At 41.8% G+C, this 25,619-nt stretch overlaps 1 protein-coding gene across 1 annotated transcript in view; it reads right to left on the reverse strand.

The window, feature by feature from the left end:
- The window catches only part of CNGB3 (cyclic nucleotide gated channel subunit beta 3), a 128,840-nt gene that overhangs the window by 58,133 nt on the left and 45,088 nt on the right, over positions 1–25,619 (reverse strand). The window contains exons 4-8 of the mRNA XM_029062187.2: positions 18,501–18,655; positions 15,848–16,021; positions 12,948–13,156; positions 2,622–2,672; positions 422–508 (exon numbers count right to left, since the gene is read on the reverse strand). Of these exons, the coding sequence (XP_028918020.1) occupies positions 422–508; positions 2,622–2,672; positions 12,948–13,156; positions 15,848–16,021; positions 18,501–18,655 (676 nt within the window). The remainder of the gene's footprint in view (positions 1–421; positions 509–2,621; positions 2,673–12,947; positions 13,157–15,847; positions 16,022–18,500; positions 18,656–25,619) is intronic.

A 25,619-nucleotide genomic window follows, 5' to 3' on the forward strand; every position in this document is an offset into this window, starting at 1 on the left:
ATCATTTAATTAAATTATTTATTTCTTGGGACCTCCTCTTTTAGCCATTATACAGTCAAATGCAAAAGGAATTAATCTTTTCTTTAAACAGGCCAATAGGAGAGAACAAACATAACCAATTATGCCTTAAAAAGGGTCAAATATTAATGACTGTAGTTGGACATTTGGAAAGCATTCTAACCTGGAATACTAAAATGCCATCCAAGATGAAGAATAAACACCATGGGAGGAAATGTAATCACATCAGTGGAACCAATATAGTTTTTCTTTGACTTTTTCTTGACTTTCATGGAGAGCTGGAGGTAGGTGACCATTTAGAGAGCAACGAGTTGAATTAGAATTTCTAATTACATCTCTAAAGTGTTCCAAAATATTTTCACATAGGGAAAGAGAAATAACAATGTACCATTGGCTGCCTTACCTTTAATAGCCTATTTGCTCTAAACATTGGGTTAAATCCAAAGAAGAGATAAAGAGCATCGAATGGTATTACTGATGCCAGATCAAGCTGTTGGAAGAACACAGTTTGGTTGGTAAAACAGTTCAGTATCATGGATTCATATGCTTTTATGTTTCTAAGTGGATTTAGTATTCACTGGGCAGTTTCCTACTGTCTAAGGAGTCTTCCTCCCAGTATTTCTCAGTGCAATTTTCTGAGTCACTGACAAGTTGCATTTATCACTGTGAAAACAAGAACCCCTCTTTGTATCATGTACTGCTCACACAAACATATTGTGCATCAAAAACTCAGGGATTTTCTACTTTTTAGGCCCTTCATGCAGTGGGAATTGGCTGACCAAAAAACTATGGGGTTGAATCATCATAGGTCTTTAACCTATGACATAACATGTATTGAAAGTACATTTTATCAGTGCAGGCATGCCCTAGGTTACAGTTTCTCCTTGATTCTTAAGACAAATAGCTACAGATATTATGGTTTAATGCCTTAACCCAGGCTAAGGCCTCCCCTCAAATCTCACAACCTGGGGATATGGCCATTATTGTTCTACACCTCCAAAACCCAACACATTACTTCTAGATGTCAAAACAGATGATGAAGTGATGGTCTTCCCACCTCCAGCTAAACTTCATAAAAAATGACTGAAGAAGATAACAGAGAAAGAAAGGAGTTCAAAGGTATGAAGAAGTGATCATAAGGAGTTGGTCTGCTTTAAGGCATTTTGTGCAAACAAGAAGGCTGTTGTTTAATATTACTTAGTTGCAGCCTCCTGTAAAGATTCCGAATCATATTATAACTCCTCCTTTAAAGTTGTCATGTTTTGCTTTGGATTATTTTAACAAAGATTAAATGGTAGCTTAGTAATGATTTATGTAACAGTATATAGCACATAAAGGAATGTCATATTATTTTTACAGAGGTTTTGGAACATATTCCCAAGCTACAGCAAGTAATGGGAAAAGCATGTTGCACAGTAAAGCTGTTCAAAATTCAGCCACATTTCCAAGGAACACTTCATGGCTGCATCATGGGGTATACTTGGTATTTTAAGAATGTTGGCTAACAAATATGAAATCCAATTTGAGGTCCCTGAGGGACCCCCTCAGACCCACGAGGCTCTGATATTTTACTTTTGGGTTATATTTTCATTTCACAGTTGGATCTTATTCAATCAATAAATCAATTGTTTTAATTGACCAGTTACTATGTGCAGAGCACTATACTAAGTGCTGTGGAGAGTGCAGTAAAACAGATTTGGTAGACACATTCTCTGCTCACATGGAATTTATTTGGGAATTGACTATCCAATTTGAAGATTACCCAGATTTATTTCTTAATGACTTTTTAAAATGAATTTAAACTAGAGTGGTTTAGATAACAATCATCTCTGAATTAAGAGTTCATACACATTTAACAACATTTGCAGTAATTAGAGAGATGTGAAAATTTTGAATCTATCTCCAGCCAACTCGTCACCACCATAGAGTCATTTGTTTTTGAAGATGAAGCCACTGCTGGGGAGAATGAATGACAACAAAATACTAAAGCAGTGGCCATATTCTGGACTGAAACATGGACCATACAATCCAGGAGGGTGGAATAAATTATTTATAAGTATAGTGAAACATAGTCTCAAACATACTGAGATAGCAGTGGATAATTAGGAAATCAATGTAGCAGGCAGGCCTATGTAAGGGGCAGCAGTCAGGAAAGAAGGTACTTTCCACATCCAAAGACTTTATAGAAGTTGAGATTCCAAGAAGCAAGCTTGAAAACAGATGAGATCTGAATGGGACCAGCCCCTTTAGTTTGGTAAAGATCTATTTTTATGTGCAGTCTTCAGTCACATTTACATGCAAGGATTGTATCTCATTATTTTCAGCTCGGGAAACAACTGGTTGAAATAAGCCACCTTTTCTTGACTGCAGTCCATGAGACTGGTCTGTGCCCCTCAGGCATTTCCCAACATTCAGCTGTATTGCTGCATTAATCCCTAACTCATTTTCATTAAACCAGTCTTGGTAGCATCCAGTCATTGAGCTCCTAGCTTTGATGACTCTCTGAACAGACAACATCCTGGAGAAGTGCCTATTCATCATTCACCCTGGAAAGGGTAGTAAGCTACTCAAGTGAGCAATTCTGGAAAAAACATGCACGTTACCTGAAACTTTACTGAACTTCGATAATGTTTCTTCATTTCCCCTGAATCCATCTAAAAATGATTAAAATAAGTCTGAGAATTAAATAGCAAACAAATGGTATTTTTATTATGTTAGATTCCCCATAAATTACTGGGGAGCAGCATCATCAGTGGTGGTTTTTGTGGGAAAGCTTTCAGTGGGAGCTGCCATTCCCCTACTTGACTCTCCCTCCCCTAGTTGAGCCTGGTAGAGTACTGGAAACTCTCCAGGTGTGACCCTGAGAGGGGAATAATAATGATGCTTGTTATAACACAAAACAAATAACCTAACATATAAAATAATACTGAATTCCTAACACTTTGTAAAGAGGTCTGCACACAATAAGAACTCAATAAATAATAATGTTGGTATTTGTTAAGCGCTTACTATGTGCAGAGCACTGTTCTAAGCTCTGGGGTAGGCACAGGGGAATCAGGTTGTCCCACGTGGGGCTCACAGTCTTAATCCCCATTTTACAGATGAGGGAACTGAGGCACAGAGAAGTTAAGTGACTTGCCCACAGTCACACAGCCGACAAGTGGCAGAGCTGGGATTTGAACTCATGAGCCCTGACTCCAAAGCCCGTGCTCTTTCCACTGAACCAAAATGCCATCGATTGGTTGGTTGATTGATGAATAATACCCCTCAGGACCAGTGATGGTACACAAGAAAGATATCCACTTCCAGGAGAATGATTAGAGAAGGCATTTGCCAGGCAGCTGCATAGATAGGAAAAGAACTTGCCCAGACTCAGTCTCCCCATTGGAAGAGACACTTATGTTAGCAAGGACCTGTATGGAGAACACTTTGGCTCTGAAACAAGGGCCAGGGGTCCAGATTCCCAACAGAAAAACACTCTAGCTTCAGCCATACCAGATACCAGCCATACAACATGCCAGATGTTGTTTCAATTCTGCCTCAAGAAAAGTTTCTTCTCTAAATGTGTCATTCTTTTCCTAATGGTTAGCTGGTAACAATTTTGCACAATAATTATTTTTCAACCATGTTCCTCCTTCTGCCTTTTGTTTAAATCTTTGGAGTTCTGCAAAATGGGGAGTATGTAACAGTGCTGAGAGTGCAGCAAAGTGTAATGGCATCATGTTGAATGGCAAGGGATAGGGCAAATTTTTGCTTGTCTCAGGTTGGCCAAATTTCTGAAGCTGTTCTTGGTATCCTCCTATCCTAAAAGAGTCAGTGCATCAAGAAAAGGGCTGAATTGAGAATGTGTCTATTTATTGTTGAATTGTCCCATTCCAAGCACTTAGTACAATGCTCTGCACACAGTAAGTGCTCAATAATTACACCTGAATGAACTGATATTCAGGTCGTAACCTATGAACTGGAAGCATCTAGTGAAAGAGCACAATTCTCCCAATGGCTTATGTTTGGCAGTCCTGGGAAACACCTCTCAAGGCATGAGGATGGGAGGAAACTCATTTGTGTTAATCTGAAGAGTAACAATGCATCTGCTTCTCCACTTGAAAGGAGGAGGGAAGTTGGATTATGCAGGATTGTGTAGAGCAAAGGCACTGGAGGATCACACAGATGGCTGCTATAGTTTAGGATACAACTGTTGTACGCACTCTTATGTATCTGCATTGACGAGACCTGCGTCATGTGAAGAATAGAATTCTCTGTCAAGTACCTGAAAGTCAAAATTCTTCTTAATTGCTATCCTGGTGTCTTGAAGGATTTAGAGCAGCTCATCAAAGCATCTAACACACTCCATGCATGGAGAGAATCTAGCTCAGAAAGTCTTAAAAAGTAACTATTCAAGGTCAGTGAAATAACAGGGTATGTGTAGCTTATTTTAGAAGTTATGGAGACAAATGTATGGCAGTGTTTCAGAAATGTGTTTCTTGACCCCAGTAGTCTATAGAGGACAGATCAGATGAAATAGCTAAAGTAAAATGAAAATATAATTTGCACTCATTTGGAACACAAAATAAATTCACCACCATTAATCATACAATGAACTGCTTATCAGATGTGCAGGGAACTGCTGTTTGTTTAAAGATGACACTACTCAAGGTGAGATTTTTTTTGTGTGTGTGTGGGAGTGGCTGAAAAAGACCAATGCTCACCTTCCATCTTTTGCTCGTAAAATAAGATCTTCCTTTGTGGTGCTGATCCATTGGCTATTTGCTGTGTCAGATGCTGTTTCAATTCTGCCTCTCGCTAAAAGTTTCTTCTCTAAATGTGTCACTTTTCCTGATGGTTAGCTGGTAACAATTACGTACGGTACTTATTTTTCAAATATATTCCTCCTTCCATCTTTTGTTCCACTTATTGGGCAAGCTGGATTTCCACTAACAGATGTTTGGCTCAAGTAAAGGTGGTAGGTATTCTGTGAGATGTTTGCCCAGTGAAGACTGATATTTCTTGGGCAAAGTATATATTGTGACAGGGAAGCAATGTGGCCTAGTGGGAAGAGCATTGGCCTAGGAATCAGAGGGCCTGGGTTCTAATCCTCACTTTACCATTGTCTGCTGTGTGACCTTGGGCAAGTCACTTGATGTCTGTATGTCTCAGTTTCCTCATCTGTAAAATGAGGCTTTAATGCCAGTTCTACCCCCCTCTTAGACTGTGAGCCCCAAGTGGGACAGGGACAGTGTCCAGATTGATTAACTTGCTTCCAAGATCATGGTAAATATAGTCGAGGTTGAGAAACTAACAGAACTAACTGCTTAAAATTTAGCAATCTGAATAGAATGACTGTGGCAATCAAAAATACAGGCAAATTCAGAGAGAGAAAACAGCAGTGCTCTATTGGGCCCCAAAGCAAGGCCTGTGAAGGAAGCATAGAGCTATTATCATCAAGTCATACCCCTCCGACAGCTTGATGTCTCAATGACTTGAAGCCAAATATATTGTACTCACCCAAGCATTTAGTACAGTACTCTACAAAAAGAGTGTTCAGTAAATACCATTGATAGATTGAGTTTCAAAACTGCTGAAGGACACAGGATAGTCTTGCAGAGTGCATAGGCATAACTATCGAAATCTCAGGTTGGGCCCAAGCCTTCCTTCCACTAAGTAAATACCTCTCAGAAGACAAAAATACCTATTTGAAAGCAAATAAGCTATTACATTGCTTCTGATCACTGAAAATAAGCAGTGCATGCTATATAATCGTAGTCTTGGATAGGGCCTTTTAAATAGACCTAGTCAAGTGTGCTTTTTGTAGGTTTATATTTCTTTGTTAGACTCCATTGTGTGCCAAGGCATTGAAATTGAGAATAAAAGTCCCTTCTTACTGATTTTGTCATTTTCCATTTGTCAGTCATTGATTTCCCCTCCCCCCAACAAGGGTATCTAATGGAGGTTGAAATTAACATTCTTTTTTTGTTTACCTCTTATTTGCATACCATCATCACCATTCATCAATATGCCAATGGAGCTCTTGGGATAGTATTGGCTAGTTAATTAATGCTCTTGAGCCAGAGAAAGAGCATTTTGAATAAATTCTACCTCAATGTTGGCTCTTGTATTTTATAATTTCTCCAGGAGATGTTTCAAGCCTAAAGGACATTGCCTAGCATATGAAAACTTCAGAAAAAGAAAATGGGTTCCTCCAATCCCGATGCCAGCCCCACAAAAAAAAGGATGTGGCTCTTTTTTTCTGGGCGAGATAGCTCATTCCCAGTGTTTAACATTCAAACATTCAGTCAGTCAATGGTATTTATTCAGTCCTTACTGTGTGCAGAGCACTGTATTAAAAGCTTGGAATAGTGCAATACAAAAGTAGACACATTCTCTGCACACAGTGAGAAAGTGGGGGCTTCCGATGGTGTCCTACTCTGCTCAGAATCTTGAACTGGCTACCCTAATTGTTAAGGTTTCTGTTAAGAGATTAAGTACTTAGAGCTGGGGTTGATACAAGATAATCAGATCCCACATGAGGCTCAAAGTCGAAGTAGGAGAGAGAACTGGTCCTGAATCCTCATTTGGCAGATGAGGGAGCTGAGGCTCAAAGTCACACAACAGACAAGTGGCATACCTGGGATTAGAACCTGGGTCCTCTGATTCCTAGGCCTATGCTCTTTCCACCAGGCCACACTGCTTCTCTACCCTAGCAGTCCAAAATCTTAGTGCCCCTTTCATGGTTAGCCTACTCACCAAAAATTGATTTTGGACTGTTGAAATTTTGCTCACCCAACTAACTAAACTGCACTCTTTTTTGAAGTTTAATTTTTAGTTTTCCTGAGTACTCCTGGTGGAAATGCAGGCAACAGTCAGCCACTTCAAATTCACCCTAGATAGTTATAACTCTGCCATTTCTTCACCTCAGCAACATTATTTCTCCTCCTTCATCAACTCCCATGCCCATTCCCCCCTGCCAATTATTCAAGACCTTTAACATTCTTCTTAAATGCCTAGTGCACTCACCTCCACCCTTCTTGCCCGGATGACTTTGTCAATTTCTTTGTTAGCAAAACTGAAACCCTCAGGTACCAGCTCCTCAAAGTTGCCACAATATCTTTCCAACACGTCACTCTTTTTCTCCCTCTGATTGGACTTCTGACCCCATTTCTTTTCACTTTCTAGAAAATCTTGCTCCCATCCTTCTTCTTTCCTTAACCACCACCTTCGAAAGCTCACTTATTCTCTGATAGCACCCTTCCACTGATTTTAAAAATGCCCAAGTTTTCCCCATACTATGAATCCCTTCTCTTGAGCCCACTGCTCATTATAATAATAAGTATGGTATTTAGGTGCTTACTCTGTGCCAAGCACTATTCTAAGCGCTGGTGTAGATACAAGGTAATCAGGTTGTCCCACGTAGGGCTCAGAGTCTTAATCTCCATTTTACTGATGAGGTAACAAGCACAGAGAAGTGAAGTGACTTGACCAAGGTCACACAGCAGACAAGTGGCAGAGCCGGGATTAGAACTTTCAGACCATGTTTCCCCATTCCTCAAGAACCTCCAGTGGTAGCCCATCCACTTCCTCATCAAACAAAAACTCCTAACCTTTGGCTTTAAAGCACTGAATCACCTTGCCCCTTCCTATCTCACCTCACTACTCTCCTACTACAACCCAGCCTCTAATGCCAACTTTCTCAATGTATCTTGGTCTCATCTATCTTGCTGCCAACCCCTCATCCACACCCTGCCTTTGGTCTGAAATGCCCTCCCTCCTTAAATCTGACAGACAATTACTCTCCCCATCTTCAAAACCTTGCTGAAGGCACAGCTCCTCCAAGAGGCCCTCCCTGAATCAGCCTTTCTTTCCTATTCTCCCACTCCCTTCTGCGTCACCCTGACTTGCTCTCTTTATGCATCCCCGCTGTGGCCCCACAGCACTTATGTACATATTTGTAATTATAGTGTACTCTCCCAAGCTCTTAGTACAAGAGCTTGCACACAGTAAGCACTCAATAAATATGATTGAATGAATGAATGAACGAATTAATTTCTCTACTCCCAAGGTACTCATGTATATTTGTTTATTAATTCTTTTAACCGATCTAGTTGTAAATATTGCATTTTCTTTGGCCAGCCAGGAATCTCCATAAAGATGGCTTGGCAGCACCTCAAGCTGAATAGGTAAAAAACTCTACTCACTACCCCCTTGTCCCAAATTACTCTTCTCCACTTCTCTTTCTTATTTCAATCAGCAACATCACCAACCTTCCAGTTTTTGAAGCCTGCAACCTCAGCATTATCCTTCATCCCTTGTTCTCACCTTCATTCTGCTGCTAAATGTTGTTGGTTTTGCCTCCTCAACATTTCTCCCATCTGCCACTCTGGGTCAAGAACTCATCACATCCCAGATTGAGTACTGTAACAGCCTCCTCACTGACTTCCCTGCCTCCAGCCTCTTCCTTCTTCAATCCATCTTCTTCACTCTGCTGTTTGACTTGCCTTTCTAAAACAGCTCTCCATTCCTCAAACACCTGCCATTCATCTTCATATTAAACATAAATATTTGTCCATTGGATTTAGTAATAATAATGATGGCATTTGTTAAGCATTTACTATGTGCAAAGCACTGTTCTAAGCGCTGGGGAGGGTACAAGGTGCTCAGGTTGTCCCACGTGGGGCTCACAGTCAATGCCCATTTTACAGATGAGGTAACCGAGGCACAGAGAAGTTAAGTGCTTGCCCAAAGTCACACAGCTGACAAGCAGTTGAGCGGGGATAGGCACTTTATCAGCACTTTCCCTCTTACCATTCCACAACTTTCTACTAAACCCAACTCGCACTCCCCATTTTTGCAAAATCCACTTTCCCACAGTGCCTCATCTTCATACTTCTGACCCTACTCTCAGATCACACCCTTCCTCCTGCTTTGAACTTCCTTCCCCTCTGTGGCCTAATGGATACAGCATGAGCCTGAGAATCAAAAAGACCTGAGTTCCAATCCCAGCTCTGCTACTTGTCTGCTGTGAGTCCTTGGGCAAATCACTTAACTTTTCTGTGCCTTAGTCACCTCACCTGTAAAATGGGGATTAAGACTGTGAACCCCAGGTGGGACAGGGACTGTGTCCAACCTAATTTGCTTGTATCCACCACAGTGCTTAGTACAGTGCCTGCCACATAGTAGCATTTAACAAATACCACGATTATTCTTACTATTATTCATATCTGCCAGACCTCAACTCTTCTTTACAGCCCTTCTGAAATCCCACCTCTACCAAGAGGCTTCCCATAATTAATTTTACTTTACCCTATAAGTCATCATTATCATCATCAATATTATTTATTTAGTGCTTACTGTGTGCAGAGCACCATACTTAGCACTTGAGAGAGTACAATACAACAGAGTTGGTAGACATGTTCCCTGCCTTCATGAGCTTACAGTCTAGAGTGAGAGATGGACATTAATATACATATATCCTCCCTATCATCTCAGCAGTTTTGCAGGGCCTCAGGACTTCAGCACTTACAACTTCTTGTCATACTATTGTACATATTGATTCACAAATTTGATTGAGCAACTCTTCCTCATATCTGAAAATTATGTTTTTCCTATTTAACCTGTTAGATTGTAAGCTCCTTGTGGGCAGGGATTTTGTTTTCTTCCTCTATTACATTCTGCCAAGCGATTTGTATAGTACTCTGCAAAGGGTACACACAATAAATGCTATTAAGTGATTGATATTTAATAATCTTGGTTTCAAATGAATGCCTTGTTAGATCCTACACACTGTCACTGTACAGAAATGAGCACATAGACTAGGACTTGGAAATAATTTAAAATGAAATTTAGGGACATGATGTGTACTTTAGTACATATAAACTTTGGAGAAGAGACTAGGGCTCAGTGGCTCTTTCCTGTCTTTCTGAAAAAGGTCAACTGTAAACAGTTGACACGCACAAATTCCCTTGTGATGGAAGATTGGAAAGCTGAACTAGAACAGGAAAATAAAGAATGCATGAAAAGCAAACCTAGATGTGTCAACTCATCAGGACTTGATGACATTCAACCCGAGAGGTCTAAGGAATGGTGAAAGGGGTTAGAGCTCTGTTAGTGACTCTTTATGAGAAATCAAAGGGGCAGGAAATATCCCTGAAATTGGAAAAGTGAAAATGTTGTTTACATTTTTAAAAAGGCAAAAAGGTTAGGCCTCAGAAATGACAGACTCATCACTTTAAAAATTCCTATAAAGACATTAAGGCAAGTCACAAACCAAAATAAAGAAATAAATAATAAAACAAAAGCAACTGGAAGTTATCACAGACTGGGTTTGTGAAGAGCAAACTGTGCCAGTCCAACATAATTTTCTTATGTCATACGGATGGGTAATGGACAGAGGGATCCATGCTGTTGAAAAGGAGCGTGGCCTAGTGGAAGGCATACAGGAGTCAGGACACCTGAGTTCTAATCTTTGCTCTGCCATTTGCTCACTGGGTGATCATGGGCAAGTTACTTACTTTTCTGTATCTGTTTCCTCATCTGTATAATGGAGATTAAACACTGTTGTCCCTCTCCCTTAGACTGTGAGCCTCAAGTGGGACAGAGTCTGTATCCGATCTGATGGTCTCCGCCCAAATACTTGACACCTAGTAATTGCTTAAGAAATAGTCTATTATTACTATTATTATCATTATTATATTTTTCTTTTGCATGTAGGGACAAAATGAAAGACAGGTACATGAGTGGGAACAGGGAAAGGGCAAAACACAAGCACACATGGGTAGGAGGGAGAAATGCAGACCCACTCGGAGGCAGGGGCCCTAGGAGCACAAGAGCAGAAGAACAGAGTGAAGCAAGGAGGGGATCCACTCTGACAGGAAGCAGAATCACAGATGCAGATGGGGAATGGCAGGGAAACTTAGAAACGGATCAGACTGAGAAAGGGCCCAGAAAACCAGTGCTTTCTCAAGGCTGGGGCCAGTGAACTTGTTCACTGCTCAAGCCATAGACAGGAGTGGGCTTCGGCCTGCGGCACCCTGGATCCCTGTTGGTTCAGCTGCCCAGCTAGGCCCTGTCTTGCTGTGACGTGATAAGGAGCCTGGCTGCAGACTAGCAGCCAAGCTCCCTGCCTTGATCAAAAAGCTGTTGGGGCAAAGTCAATGGGTTCATCTCAGAATGGCTCCAGTTCTTGGGGCTGTGATGGTGCTCCATCACTGCTCTGCCCTGGGGTCAATTCCCTGGCCTTGGAAACTAATGGCAAGCAGTAGATTGTTAGCTCACTTTGGGCCGGGAAAGTATATGTTATACTGTTATACTGCATTCTCCCAAGCGATTAGTACAGTGCTCTCCACACCGTAAGTGCTCAATAAATACGACTGATGGACTGACTGATAGATATGCAGTACTTTGCAGCACATGGCAGGTTGAGGTTACCAACAAGGTGGTCTGAAATAGCAACTAGTTTTAAATTCAGTACTAAAAAAAATTAATGCACATGCAGTGTGGGGTAAGAATGGAATCAATCAATAATATTTGATACAGAACATAGTATCAACTGATCAATGGTATTATTAATTGTATTATTATTAATAATGACAATAACAACAGTATTGGTTAAACACTTCCTATGTGCCAAACACTGCACTTAGTGCTGGGGTAGATACAGGATAATCAGGTTGGATACAGTCCCTGTCCTGTATGGGGTTCATAATGTATGTAGGAGGGAGAACACATTGAATCCTCATTTTACAGATGAGGAAACTGAGGCACAGAGAAGTTAAGTGACTTGCCCAAGATCACACTGCTTCTGTATGCAGAGCACTTTACTAAGCACGTGGGAGAGTAATAATACTAATAATAATGATGGTATTTGTTAAGCACTTATTATGTGCCAAGCACTGTTCTAAGTGTTGGGGTAGATACAAAGTAGTCAGGTTGTCCCACTTGAGGTTCACAGTCTTAATCCCCATTTTACAGATGAGATAACTGAGGCCCAGAGAAGTGAAGTGACTTGCCCAAGGTCACACAGCAGACAAGTGATGGATTTGAACCCATAACCTTCTGACTTCCAGTCCCGGACTCTATCCACTAGGCCACGCCGCTTCTCACTACAGTTGATAGACATAATTCCTGCCTGACGGAGCTTACAGCCTAGTGATGAGCTAACAATCATGCTAAGTACTTGGGAGAATACAATAGAGTTAGTAGACATGATTCCTGCCCTAGATGAGCACAAGTATAGTAGAAAGAGAGCCAGATGTGCAGAACTGTTAGGTAAAGAGCCAATGTACTCAGGTGCCAGGTTTTTTGGGCGCAATAGATGGTTGCAGTTTCTCTGCAAGACTGTTTTCCAGTATTTACTTTTATTCTGCACTAACCCTAACCATTCCACATCATTTAGATCTGATGCTAAAATGGTAGAAAGTGAAAACCTAGAAAGAAAATGGTGAAAAATGCTGAGGCCTTTGCCTCTCCAACCTATAAATCTGGTAACAGACTGTGTTGAGTGAATCTTCATGAAGTTAAACCTCAAATCTGCATTTCTCAGGGACTGTATCCAGCTCAGTTTGCTTGTAACCACTTCAGTGCTTAGTACAGAGCCTGGAACAGAGTAAGCCCTTAAATACTATTATTGTTATTGTTATTATTATCATTGTCATCTTTTCTGTCCCCCAAACCTAAAATCTCCAGCTATCACTAATCCAAGAAAAAGGTTTCAAGCTTTTACAGGTAGAACATCGGGGTAAGGGTTACTGAGTACCTAGAGAAACTGCTAAATTTTCAAATGGTGTCGGGTCTTTGAGGGACTAGAGAACCTAAATCGAAGCGCACAGCTGCTGATTCCCTGAGATGGAAGTTATTCCCACCAAAACTCTTAGCTATAACTCCAGTAATTCCCATGTTTCATATTGCAGCAATTCCATTTCCCAACATGCCTTACTCACGATTATGTCTCCTCCTCTTATGAATTGCACTCTGGGTTGGAATATCAGCATATCACAAAGGTATATGATATCACAGATGATGTCTATTACAAGCCAATAAGTAAAGTTTTCTGGAGTTTGGTAGGGAAAGACAAAACGCAGAGGGATAAACCAGCAGTTCCAGTTATAGGCAAGAGTCACAAATAGAAGCCACAGCACAAACGAATGGTCTGGAAAAGAAGGAAAACGATACAAAGTGAGCATCCTTTGAAAATCACACAGAGGCAAGTGGTAGAACTGGGATTAGAACCCAACTACTCTGGTAATGAAAATAATAATAATTATTACAGTACTTGATAAGTGCTTAATATGTGCCAAGCACTGCTCTTAGGGCTGGTGTAGATACAAATTAATCAGGATGGACACAGACCCTGTCCCATGTGGGGCTCACACTCTTAATCCCCATTTTACAGATGAGGTAACTGAGCCCTAGAGAAGTGAAGTGATTTGCCCAAGGTCACACAGCAGACATGTGGTAGAGCTGGGATTAGAACCCAGGTCCTTCTGACTCCCAGACCTGTGCCCTATCTACTAAGCTACACTGAACTTTTATCCACTAGGTCATGTTGCTTTACTACTTTGAGCAGGGAGACCTCCAATCTAATCCTTGCCTTGCCCCTGCTACCTGGAACCAGGGTCCATTTTGGTCCTGGTGAGAGGAGGAGATACCAATAGGAAACCAGCAGAGGAGCCTCTGTGCTTCTCGTGACCTCTCTAACACCCGGCTAGAATTGCAGAGAGGTTGAATTAGTGCCTATCTATGCCCAAAGGAGAAAAGAGAGTTCTTCCTCCCCCCTCCTCCCCCATGATGTTTTGCTTTTTAGAAGTTGTTTTGTGGAAGTAGAGCCAGTCACAAAAGTGAGAACAATAAAGGAGGAAGAGATTTTCGGTTGGAATCTAATTGCCATCATATTATCAAATAGGTTGATGTATTAATTTTGTTTGGAAAGCAGGAACTAGGAACACTCTTCCAAGGCTTTGCATTTTCTTCTTTCCCCCTGAGGACCATGGCAGCAGGGGGTGAGAGTTATTGTGGGATTGAAGTCTCCAGCATTTTGGAATAGCCATACTATAATTAATAGGATTTACTGAGCACCTATTGTGTGCCTAATACTGTACTAAGCATTTGGTACAGTATAACAGAATTAACAGATATGAACCTTGCCTTCAAGGATCTTACAATCTAATGGATCTAGGTCCACTATAGGTCTATAGGACTCAGTATGCTATGCGGCCCAAATCCTGTTGTAGACAGGGATTGTCTCTGTTGCTGAATTGTACTTTCCAAGCACTTAATACAGTGCTCTGCATACAGCAAGCATTCAATCAATGTGATTTAATGAATGAACACAAACTGAACATGCTCCAGTCCAGACATGACAACTCACATATTTAAACTGAACAAAAATACTTGGGAGTCAATGCAAAACAGTCTGACCAATTGAGCTGACAGTCTCAATTCTGGGCATTTTTAGGCTTTTATACAATTGTTCAAGACAGCTTATATAGATACATAATCTCCATGCCAAACTGGAGCATACTACACCACCATCCCTGCCCCCCGGCCCGCCCCAAAACCCCCCACAAAAAAACCTCACTGGATATTCCTTTTCAAGGGCTAGCACCTAAAACTGCAACAGGTATGTTTGGGAAGGTGGGCCATTTCCTCTGCAAACTTAAGCACTTCTTCACGGATAGTGGAAAACTGTGAGGCGGGGAAGAAACAAAATGCAATTGAATGAACAGAGTGGCCTAGTGGAGAGACAATGGGCTTAAGAGTCAGTAGGACATGGGTTCTAATCCCAGATCTGCCAATTGCTTGCTGTGAGACATTGGGTAAGTCACTTCACTTTTCTTTGTTTCAGTTTCCTCTACTGTAAAGTGGTGATCCCTCTTCTCCCTCCTACTTAGACTGTACCTCTCCTCGCTTCTTTCCTCCTACAAACCAGCCCACATACTTCGCTCCTCTGGTGCTAACCTTCTCACTGTGCCTCCATTTTACCTATCTCGCCCCTGACCCCTAACCCACATCCTGTCTCTGGCCTGGTATACCCTCCCCTCTCAAATCCACCAGACCATTACTCTCCCCTCCTTCAAAGCCTTTTTGAAGGCACATCTCCTTCAAGAGGCCATCCCAGACTAAGCACATTTTTCCTCATTGCCCACTCCTTTCTGCATCACCCTGACTTGCTCCCTTTGCTATTTGCCCCTCCCAGCCCCCACAATACTTATGCACATCTGTAATTTTATTTATTCATGTTGATGTCTGTCTCCCCTCCCTCTAGACTGTAAGCTCATTTTGGGCAGGGAATGTGACTGTTTATTGTTTTATTGTACTCTCCCAAGTGCTTAGTACAGTGCTCGGCACACAGTAAGCATTCAATAAATATTATTGAATGAATGAATGAATGAATGTACTGTGAGCCCTATGCAGGACAGGGACTGTGTCTGACCCAAGTACCTTGTGCCTACTCCAGCTCTTAGAAAAACATTTGACATATAGCAAATGCTTAACAAATAAGAGAAGCAGTATGGCTTAGTGGAAAGAGCACTGGCTTGGGAGTCAGAGGTTATGGGTTCGAGATCCCGCTCTGTCATTTGTCAGCTGTGATTTTGTGCAAGTCATTTAACTTCTTGGTGCCTTAGTTACCTCATCTGTAAACTGGGGATGAAGACTGTGAGCCTCACATGGGACAACCTGATAACTTTGTATCTACCAATGTTTAGAGCAGTGCTTGGCACATAGTAAGTGCTTAACAAATACCATCATTATTAAATACTATTAAAAAAGTTTGATGGCCATTAGGTGGACATAACTTTGTCACTCTAGGGTAATCTGATGTTGGGCTGACTCAGTTTACCTGTGTATGCATCGATAGAGTTTGGTAGTTTTATTTGTTTCAGGTATGCTTTCAATGAGGCCTTCTGGAATTTATAGCAGAGCATTCCACAGTAGTTCTTTTCTTCTGGTTTCACTGCATCTTCTTTCTCCCCCTCCTCTGGTGGAGGTGGGGCTGCAGGCTTTGCTTCTGGGGCTACAAAAGATGAGAATTTCCAAAGGTTATTATTGAGCCTGTATTTTCTATGATTTTAAATGTTTTGCACATATTCTTGCATCCCAAACCCAATCTTTCTTCCTAACCCATTCCTCTTCCTAATTTTCCCATCTCCATTGATCACACAACCTTATCCCAGAAGCCCACAACCTTGGTGTCATCCTTGACTCCTGTCTTCCAATGTGCACATTCACTCTACAACCAAACAAGCAGGATTTAATTTTCCAGGTCGATCCATTGTTCTCCACCTGGCTATCATGCTAACACAAACTGGTCATAATTTTCATCAGTTTCCTTGCCAGTCTTCCAGGCTTCAAACTTTTCCAAAGTATTCATGGTAACCTCTGCCTTCCCTCTCATTACCACTGGTCCTGCTCCTGGCATGCTCCATGCACAAGGCTCCCACACACACCCACTGCATGAAGCCCCTATAAAACTCCAGGGGGATTAGCTGCTGCAGGTGGGCCCTGAATTCTGAGGAGCCTGAAATTCTGCTCCTCTAGCTACAGGTCCCTATGGATTTTGTTTTTATTTTGTGCATTTGTCTGTGTTGTGTCTTAATGATTCATCATTCCTGTGTCCTGAATCATACTTTTAGACTGTGAGCCCTCTGAGGGACAAGGACCATGTCTAGTTTCCACCTCTGTATTCTTTCCTTAGTGCTTAGTACAGTGCTTTGCACACAGTAAGCTTTAATAAATACTCTTACCACTACTCCAGTCTTCTGCATAGATCATTTTAACTACTCAAATCCCTCTCCTGGATCTGTCCCAACAGATGAAGGAAAAATGCCTTACATTTGACTTCATGCAATAAAAACAATTCCTACTATTTCAGAGTACAATGTTTGATACACACCTTGCCATCGATAAGAAGCAGAATTTCAAAGTGGAAATGGCTTTCTTTCAGATATTTTTTTCATGGCATTTGTTAAGCACTTTATGTGTGCCAGGTGCTGAACTAAGTGCCGGAAATAGATACAATCTAATCAGTTTGGACACAGTCCCTTTGCCACATAGGGCTTCCAGTCTTAATCGCATTTTACAGATAAAGTAACTGAGACACAGAGAATATAAGGGACTTGCCCAAGGTCACACAGCAGACAAGTGGTGGAGCTGGGATTAGAACCCATGTTCTTATGACTCCCAGGTCTATGCTCTATCCACTAAGCCATGCTGCTTCTATTTGAAATCACTGGGCTGTTAAAAGCTCAGTGTTGAGAAAATACATATTCTCTAGGTTGGTCCCTGAAGAAGATGGCAGAGCTCACACTGCAGGTCTATGCCAGGAATGCAATACTGGATTTACATTTTGAGCGAAGTGGAATAATTAAGACATTGGAGTATGTGAAGTATATCAGCTTTAGAGGTCTTTAGGTGGTTCAATAGATAAAGAAGACTGACACTTCAGATTTTGTTTATAATATTTTCAGCCAAATACTGGAATTTCCTTGGATGTGCTGAGCAGTTTTCAAGTAATCTATTTTGTATGGAACACGTTTAAGTGCCTCAACCTGGGACTAATGGGTTATGAATTCCGAATCTGAAGTAGACATATAAACATATCTTATTTGCCCCTTCTCCCTAAAACTATGTTGGTTCCCGGTAATCAATCAATCAGTCAATGTCTTGAATTGAGCACTTCCTGTGTGAACAGCATTGTGCTAAGTGCTTGGGAAAGTACAGTAAAACAGAGTTGGTAGACATGATCTCTGTCTACAGGGAGCTTATTACAGTTTAGAGGGGGAGGCAGACATTAATCATTTCATTGATTTATTGAGTGCTTTCTGTACAATACAACAGAGTTGGTAGACATTCCCTGCCCACAATGAGCTTAACAGATTTCTTTTCTTAAAAGGTATATACTAAGCGCTTACTATGTGACAGGCACAGTACTAAGCTCTGGGGTGAATAGAAGATAATCAGGTTGGACACAGACCCTTTTCCACATATAAATACAATGTAATAGAGTTAATAATTAAAAATTGTAGTATTTATGGTATTCGTTTAGACTGTGAGCCCGTCTTTGGGCAGGGATTGTCTCTGTTACTGAAGTGTACATTCCAAGTGCTTAGTACAGTGCTCTGCACATAGTAAGTGTTCAATAAATACTACTGAATGAATGAATTTGTTAAGTGCTTACTACGTGCCAGGCACTGCAATAAGTCCTGGAGTGGACACAAGCAAATCGGGTTGGACATAGTCCCTGTCCCACTTGGGGCTCACAGTATCAATTCTCAGAAGAGGTAACCGAGCCTCAGAAAAGTGAAGTGACTTGCCCAAGGCCACATGGCAGACAAATGGCGGAGCCGGGATTAGAACCCATGAGCCTGCACTCATGCTCTATCCACTACACAGTGCCGCTTCTTGGTAGATATGCAAGGAACCTACTGTCTACAGGAGGTCAAATACCCTGCTTAATTAATCTCTTTTTCTTTGCTCTTGACCCGATGACATACCAGCTTTAGGGCTAGCTTCCGGAGAGGATAAATCATCTTCAACCAACTTTTCCTTGTAGTGTGCAGTTCTCTGCCGCAGTCTTTCGACGAGATCATGGATCTGGGCCTCTGTATATTCACTGATCTGAGAGAATTGAGGTAATTCACTTTCCTGTCTGGGTAAAAGAAACACAATGTGAAACATATTCAGGGACACACTGTATAGGCAAGAAGACCTCTGCTGGAATTGGAAAATTCACTTCTCTCCGACTGAACAGACTACTGAAGCTTATGTAACCAGATTTCTCCTGACCCGAGGTGGAATAGTGGGGGTGAGAGGGGAGATTTCCAGACGACGGGACCAGAAGGAGAGAAATAGGGATAAAGAGAGATAGATGGAGAGAGGGGAAGAGATTGGCAGATGAAGTCCTGTTGGGGAAAAATAAAAGGGAGAGGAAGGGAGAAAAGGAAAGGAACAAAGGAGAGGGATAGGATAAATAATGAAAGGAGAAGACAAGAGAAGGGAAAAAGGAAAGAAAAGGAAATATAGTAATACTATAATAATAGTAATAATGATCTCCTCTCAACTCTAAACTCTATATGGGCAGGGAACATATCTACCAACCCTATTATATTGCCTTTTCTAAGTGCTTAGTACAGTGCTTTGCATACAGTAAGCACTCATTAAATGCCACAGATTGATTAATAAATAATAATAATAGTAATAGCGCTGTAAATTTTTAAGCATTTACTTCATACCAAGCACTAGGGTAGATATAAAATAATCAGATTGGACACAATCCCTGCCCCACATTTGGGTTTAAAAGAAAGGGAGAACAGACACTTTCTTCCCAATTTATGGATGAGAAAATTGAGGCACAGAAATGTTTTGACTTGCCCAAGTTTATGCAGCAGGAAAATGGGGAAAGAGGAATTAGAACCCAGATCTCTTGAGTCTGAGTCCCATGTTCTTTTGCCTAGGTCATGCTTCTCATGGAAGGGAAGGTGTCATTTTGTTATTCTATGCTTCCCAACTTCCTAGTACAGTGCACTACACCAAATAGAAACTGAAAAAATGCTACTAGAGTTGCCTAGTGTTTAGAGCAAGGGCTTTGGAGTCAGAAGGACCTGGGTTTGAATCCCCCTCTGTCACTTGTCTTCTGTGTGAACTCGGCCAGGCCACTTCACTTCTCTGTGACTCATCTGTAAAATTGGGATTACGACTGTGACCCCTATGTGGACAGAGATTATGTCCAACCAAATTCATATCTATCCACCCCAGTGCTTAGTACAGTGCCTGGCACATAGTTAGCACTTAACAAATACAGTGATTACTACGATCATTTTTAAGAGGAAGAAGAAAGCAAGGGAACTAAGGGGGGAAACTAACTAACTGTCTTTGTTGCCTCCAGGACCAGGGGGAAGAGATACTGTCTCAAGGAACAGCAGCCTTGGTGAACTGACTCAGTTCAGCCATGGCCACTGCTACTTCTTCCCTACTTCTGCTTGGATGGCAGTGGGGTTTTACTTGAACTGACCAATCCCACTTTGTTCTACCCACTCATCCCTCCTGATGATTCATTACCTTTAAGGCACTTCATCAATACTCTTCCTCCTCATTAATAATAATAACAATGGGTATTTGTTAAGTGCTTACTATGCACCAAGCACTGTTCTAAGCAGAGAACAGTAACAGAGAAGCAGCGTGACTCAGTGGAAAGAGCACGGGCTTTGGAGTCAGAGGTCATGAATTCAAATCCCAGCTCTGCCACTTGCCAGCTGTGTGACTGTGGGCAAGTCACTTAACTTCTCTGTGCCTCAGTTACCTCATCTGTAAAATGGGGATTAAGACTGTGAGCCCCACGTGGGACATCCTGATTCCCCTGTGTCTATCCCAGCGCTTAGAACAGTGCTCGGCACATAGTAAGCGCTTAACAAATACCAACATTTTTTTTTTTAAAGCACTGGGGTAGATGCAATGTAATCAGGTTGTCCCACGTGGGACTCACAGTCTTAAGCCCCATTTTACAGATAAGGTAATTGAGGTACAGAGAAGTTAAGTGATTTGGCCAAGGTCACACAGCTGACAAGTGCTGGAGCTGGGATTAGAACCCAAGACCTCTAACTCTGAAGCCTGTGCTCTTGCCACTAGGCAATGCTGTTTCTCTAAATTCCTTAATAATAATTATGGAACTTATGTGTCATGTGCACTGGGCTAATTGTTGGGGTAGATACCAGATAGTTAAATTAATCCTATTTATTGAGCACTGTATGAAGAGCACTGTACTAAGAGCTTGGGAGAGTACAACAGAGGTTTTTTTTTTTTGGTATTAAGTACTTACTGTGTGCCAGGCACTACTTTTAGTAGTGAAGCAGAAGCTTTAGCTTTAGAGAAGCAGCGTGGCTCAGTGGAAAGAGCACGGGCTTTGGAGTCAGAGGTCATGGGTTCGAATCCCAGCTTGGCCACTTGTCAGCTGTGTGACTTTGGGCAAGTCACTTCACTTCTCTGTGCCTCAGTTACCTCATCTGTAAAATGGGGATTAAGACTGTGAGCCCCACGTGGGACAACCTCAATGCCCTGTGTCTACCCCAGCGCTTAGAACAGTGCTCGGCACATAGTAAGCGCTTAACAAATACCAACATTATTATTATTATTATTTTAGCACTGGGATAGATTCAAGCTAATAAATTTGGACACAGACCATGTTCCACTTGGGATTCACAGTCTTAATCCCCATTTTTCAGATTGAGGTAATTGAGGCACAGAAAAGTGAAGTGACTTGTCCAAGGTCAGAGAGCAGACATGGCCACGTCAGGATTAGAACCCAGGTCCTTCTGACTCCCAGGCTGGCATTCTAACCATTAGGGTACACTGCTTTCCTAGACTTGGCAGACATATTCCCTTGCCACAAAAATCTTACAGTCTAGAGAGGGAGCCAGACATTAAAATAAATTATGGATATATATTTATTTAAGTGGTATTTATTAAGTGCTTACTATGTGCACTTACTACTACTGGGTATGTACAAGATTATCAGGTTTTTGATTTTTAGAAATGGTATTTATTAAGCACTTACTATGTGCCAGGCTCTGTTCTAGGCACTGGGATAGATAGATACAAGCTAATCATTCCTGTCCTACATGGGGCTCACTGTCTTAATCCCAATTTTACAAATGAGGTAACTGAGGCACAGAGAAATTAAATGACTTGCCCAAAGTCACACAACAGATAAGTGAAGGAGCCGGAATTAGAATCCAGGTCCTCTGACTCCGAAGACCATGTTCTTTCCACTAAACCATACTGCTTCCCTTGCTTCTGATGTACATAAGTGATGTGAGACTGAGGGTCTGGTGAACAAAGGATACAAATCCAAGTGCAAAGGCAAAGCAAAAGAGAGAGGGAGTAGGAGAAATGATGCTTTAGTTGGAGAAGGTCTCTTGGAAGAAATGCAATTTTAATAAGGATTTCAAGGTGAAGAGAGTGATGGTCTGGTATATATGGACGGGAAGGGAGTTCCCAGCAAGAGACAGGATGTAGGTGAGGGACTGGCAACAGATGGGAAAGACTGAGGTACACTGAGTAGGTTGGCATTAGAAGAGTGAAGTGCGCATGTTCAGTTGTTGAAGGAAATCAGAGTTGTAAGGTAGGAGGGGGCAAGGAGATTGATTGCTTTAAAGGCAATGGTAAGGAGTTTCTATTTGATGTGGGGATGAATAGACAACCATTGGAGATTCTGGAGGAGTGGAGAAACATGGACTAAACGGTCTTGTAGGAAAATGATGTGGGACTGAGGAGGCCGGGGAAGTCAGCAAGGAGGATGATGCAGTAATCGAGGTCTGGTTAGGATAAATTTTTAGATTCATGTGGTAGCAGTTTGGATGGCGAGGAAAGGATGTCTTTTGCATGATGCTGTGAAGGTCGAATCGACAGGATTTGGTGACAGATTGAATATGTGCGTTGAATGAGAGAGATGAATCTATGATAATGGCAAGATTTGGGGCCTATAATAATAATGTTGGTATTTGTTAAGCACTTACTGTGTGCCAAGCACTGTTCTAAGCACTGGGATCGATACAGGGTAATCAGGTTGTCTCAAGTAGGGCTCACAGTCTTCACCCCCATTTTATAGATGAAGTAAATGAGGCACAGAGAAAGTTGTGACTTGCCCATGGTCACATATCTGTCAAGTGGTGGGGCCAGGATTAGAACTCATGACCTCTGACTCCCAAGCCCAGTCTCTTTCCACTAAGTCAGGCTGACTTATGAGTTAGGGAAGATGGTGGTGCCATCTACAGTGTTGGGAAAGTCATGGGAAGGATAGGGTTTGGGTGGGAAGATGAGGAATTTTGCTTTGGATATTTTAACTTGAGGTGTCATGAAATCACCCACATAGAGATGTCCTGAAGGCAGGAGGAGATGCGAGATCACCAAGAATGAGAGAGATCAACGTTGGAGATGTAGATTTGGGAATCATTCACACAGAGATGGTAGTTGAAGCCATGAGAGCATATGAGTTCTCCAAGGGAGTGGGTGTAGATGGAGAATAGAAAAGGACCAAGAACTGAGCCCTGAGGGAGGCCCACCTTTTTTAAAAAAATGTATGGTCTTTGTTAAGCGTTTAATATATCTCAGACACTAAAATATGTGCTGGGGTAGATACAAGCTAATCATGTCGGACACAGTCCATGTCTCACATGGGACTCCCAGTTCCCATTTTACAGATGAAGCAACTGAGGCACAGAGAAGTTAAGTGACTTTGCCAAGGTCATATAGCAGACAAATGGCAGAGCTAGGATTAGAATTCAGGTCCTTCTGACTTCCAGGGCCGTGCTCTATCCACTAGGCGACTCTGCTTCTTGCAGGTTTCTCTAAATTAGATGGTGGCAGGCAGAAGAAAAGCCTGCAAAGGATACTGGGAATGAGAGGCTGGAGAGATAGGAGAACTAGGAGAGGACTGTGTCAGTGAAGCCAAGGTAGACAATGTTTCCAGGAGAAGGGGGTGGTCCCCAGTATCCAAGGAAGCTGAGAGGTTGAGGAGGATTAGGATAGAGGATTAGGATTAGGCATAGGCGATTGAATTTGGCAAGGAGATCATTGGTGACCTTTCAGAGGGCACTTTTTAGTGGAGTGAAGGGGGAAGAAACCAGATTGGAGAGGGTCAAGGGAGAGGAAGTGGAGGCCGTGGGTGTAGACAAAATGCAGAGGAATGGTAGGAGCAAGATAGGGTGAAAACTGGAAGATGTTGTGTGTTCAAAGGTGGGGTTTTTTAGAATTGGGGAGACATGAGCATGTTTGAAAATAGTGGGGAAGAAGCCACTGGACAGTGAACAGTTGAAGATGGTGGTCAGGGAAAGAAGAAGAGAGGGAGCAAGTGTTTTGACAAAGTGTGAAGAGGTAGAGTCAGAGGCATGAGTGGAGGGGTGGATTTTGAGAGGAAGTGGGAGATCTCCTCTTGAGATATTGCTGAGAAAGATGGGAGAATCGAAGAAAGGGTAGGGGGAGAGAGGGACCAGAGAGGAGCAGGGCAGATAGAACTAAATCTGAGCAGTAGGGAGGCAGGGATCTTATTTACACTTTATAATCAGGAAACTGAGGCCCAGAGAGGTTAAGTGCTTGAGGTTACACAGCAGGTCAGTGAATGATCTGAGATTAGCCCTCAAATCTCCTGACCCCCAGTCCTGCGCTTGAATAATGCCTCCCAGCTTACTTTCCATTCTCTCTAAGCTCACCTTCTTACCAGGCTTCACTGTTGAACAAAATAAAGCACTGTGGTTTAAGGTATACTTTTCAAATCCATTTTTTGACTTTCTGGAGTCTGAAAATGTTTTTCCTAACTTATTTTTCCATATTTTCATTTCTGGTTTCTGAAAAAAGTTGTATTAAAAAATAATTGAATAACATCAATATGCGCTTGGAGGAAAAATGATTTCTTGCAAGGAATAAGGTCACGGAATATCAACAGCCAGCTTCTGTAGAGAGATAACAAGACTGTTACAGAGAGTAAGTATTTCTGCCCTAGAATAAAGTAACTAGAATTCGTCCTGACTTGGATGCAGTGTGGCTTAGTGAAAAGAACACGGGCCTAGGAGTCAGAGGACCTGAATTCTAATCCCAACTCCATCACTCACCTGCTGTGTGACATTGGACAAGCCACTTAACTGTGCCTTTGTTTCTTCATCTACAAAATGGGGATTCAATATCAGTTCTCCCTCCTACTTAGATTGTGAACCCCATATGGGACCGGTTAACCTGTATCTACTCCAGCGCTTAGTACAGTGCTTGGCACATAGTAAGTACTTTACAAATACCACAATTCTTCTTATTATTCTTATCCTTATTATTAACGTGGTCAGTCTGCCCAGTGCTAAGAGTGGTGGAAAGGTAGCAGTTTCTCAGCCTAAAACCAAATTACATGTAGGTAATTTGGCATAGGACAATGGAGCTGAGTGCATCAGGTATGGCTTCATCACCACCTAAATTCCTTTGAAAATGGCCAGCCTCCCACTTCTTAGTGTACCCTGCAGAACTGATATGACTTTCTGGGAGAATCTCTTCATCTTGTAAGCCCTTAGTGCCAGAATAATGCTAACCCAAATGGTAAGGGGCTAGAAAAGACTTACTACAATATTTGCATGGATAAAATTGAACAAGTAATTCTCACTCAAAGGCACTCACACTCACAGAGATGAAAAGCAGTGTAGTCTAATGGATAGAGCACAGGCCTGGAGTCAGAAAGACCTAGGTTCTAATTCTTGTTCCATCATTTGTCCACTGTGTGATCTTGGGTAAGTCACTTATCTTCTCTGTGCCTCAGGTACTTCATCTGTAAAATGGGGATTAAGACCGTGAGCTACACGAGGAACATGGACTGTGTCCAACCTGATAAGATTGTATCTATTCCAGCGCTTAGTACAGTGCCGGGCATGGAGTAAGTGTTTAACAAGTACTAGAAAAAAAGAAGATGCAATCTCATTGCTAGTAGTGCTGTCTTTGAACTGAAAGACAACACTACTTCCTTTCCAATGAGGCTCAACGAGAAGTGTTCAATCTTCACAGTATTGCTAAAAACCCACCTGTTCTTCTTCATCCAAACTACTACCATGCTAATCAAAGCATTTATCCTATCCCTTCTTGACTCT

Source organism: Ornithorhynchus anatinus, chromosome 4, assembly GCF_004115215.2.
Source record: "Ornithorhynchus anatinus isolate Pmale09 chromosome 4, mOrnAna1.pri.v4, whole genome shotgun sequence".
Lineage (NCBI taxonomy): Eukaryota > Metazoa > Chordata > Mammalia > Monotremata > Ornithorhynchidae > Ornithorhynchus > Ornithorhynchus anatinus.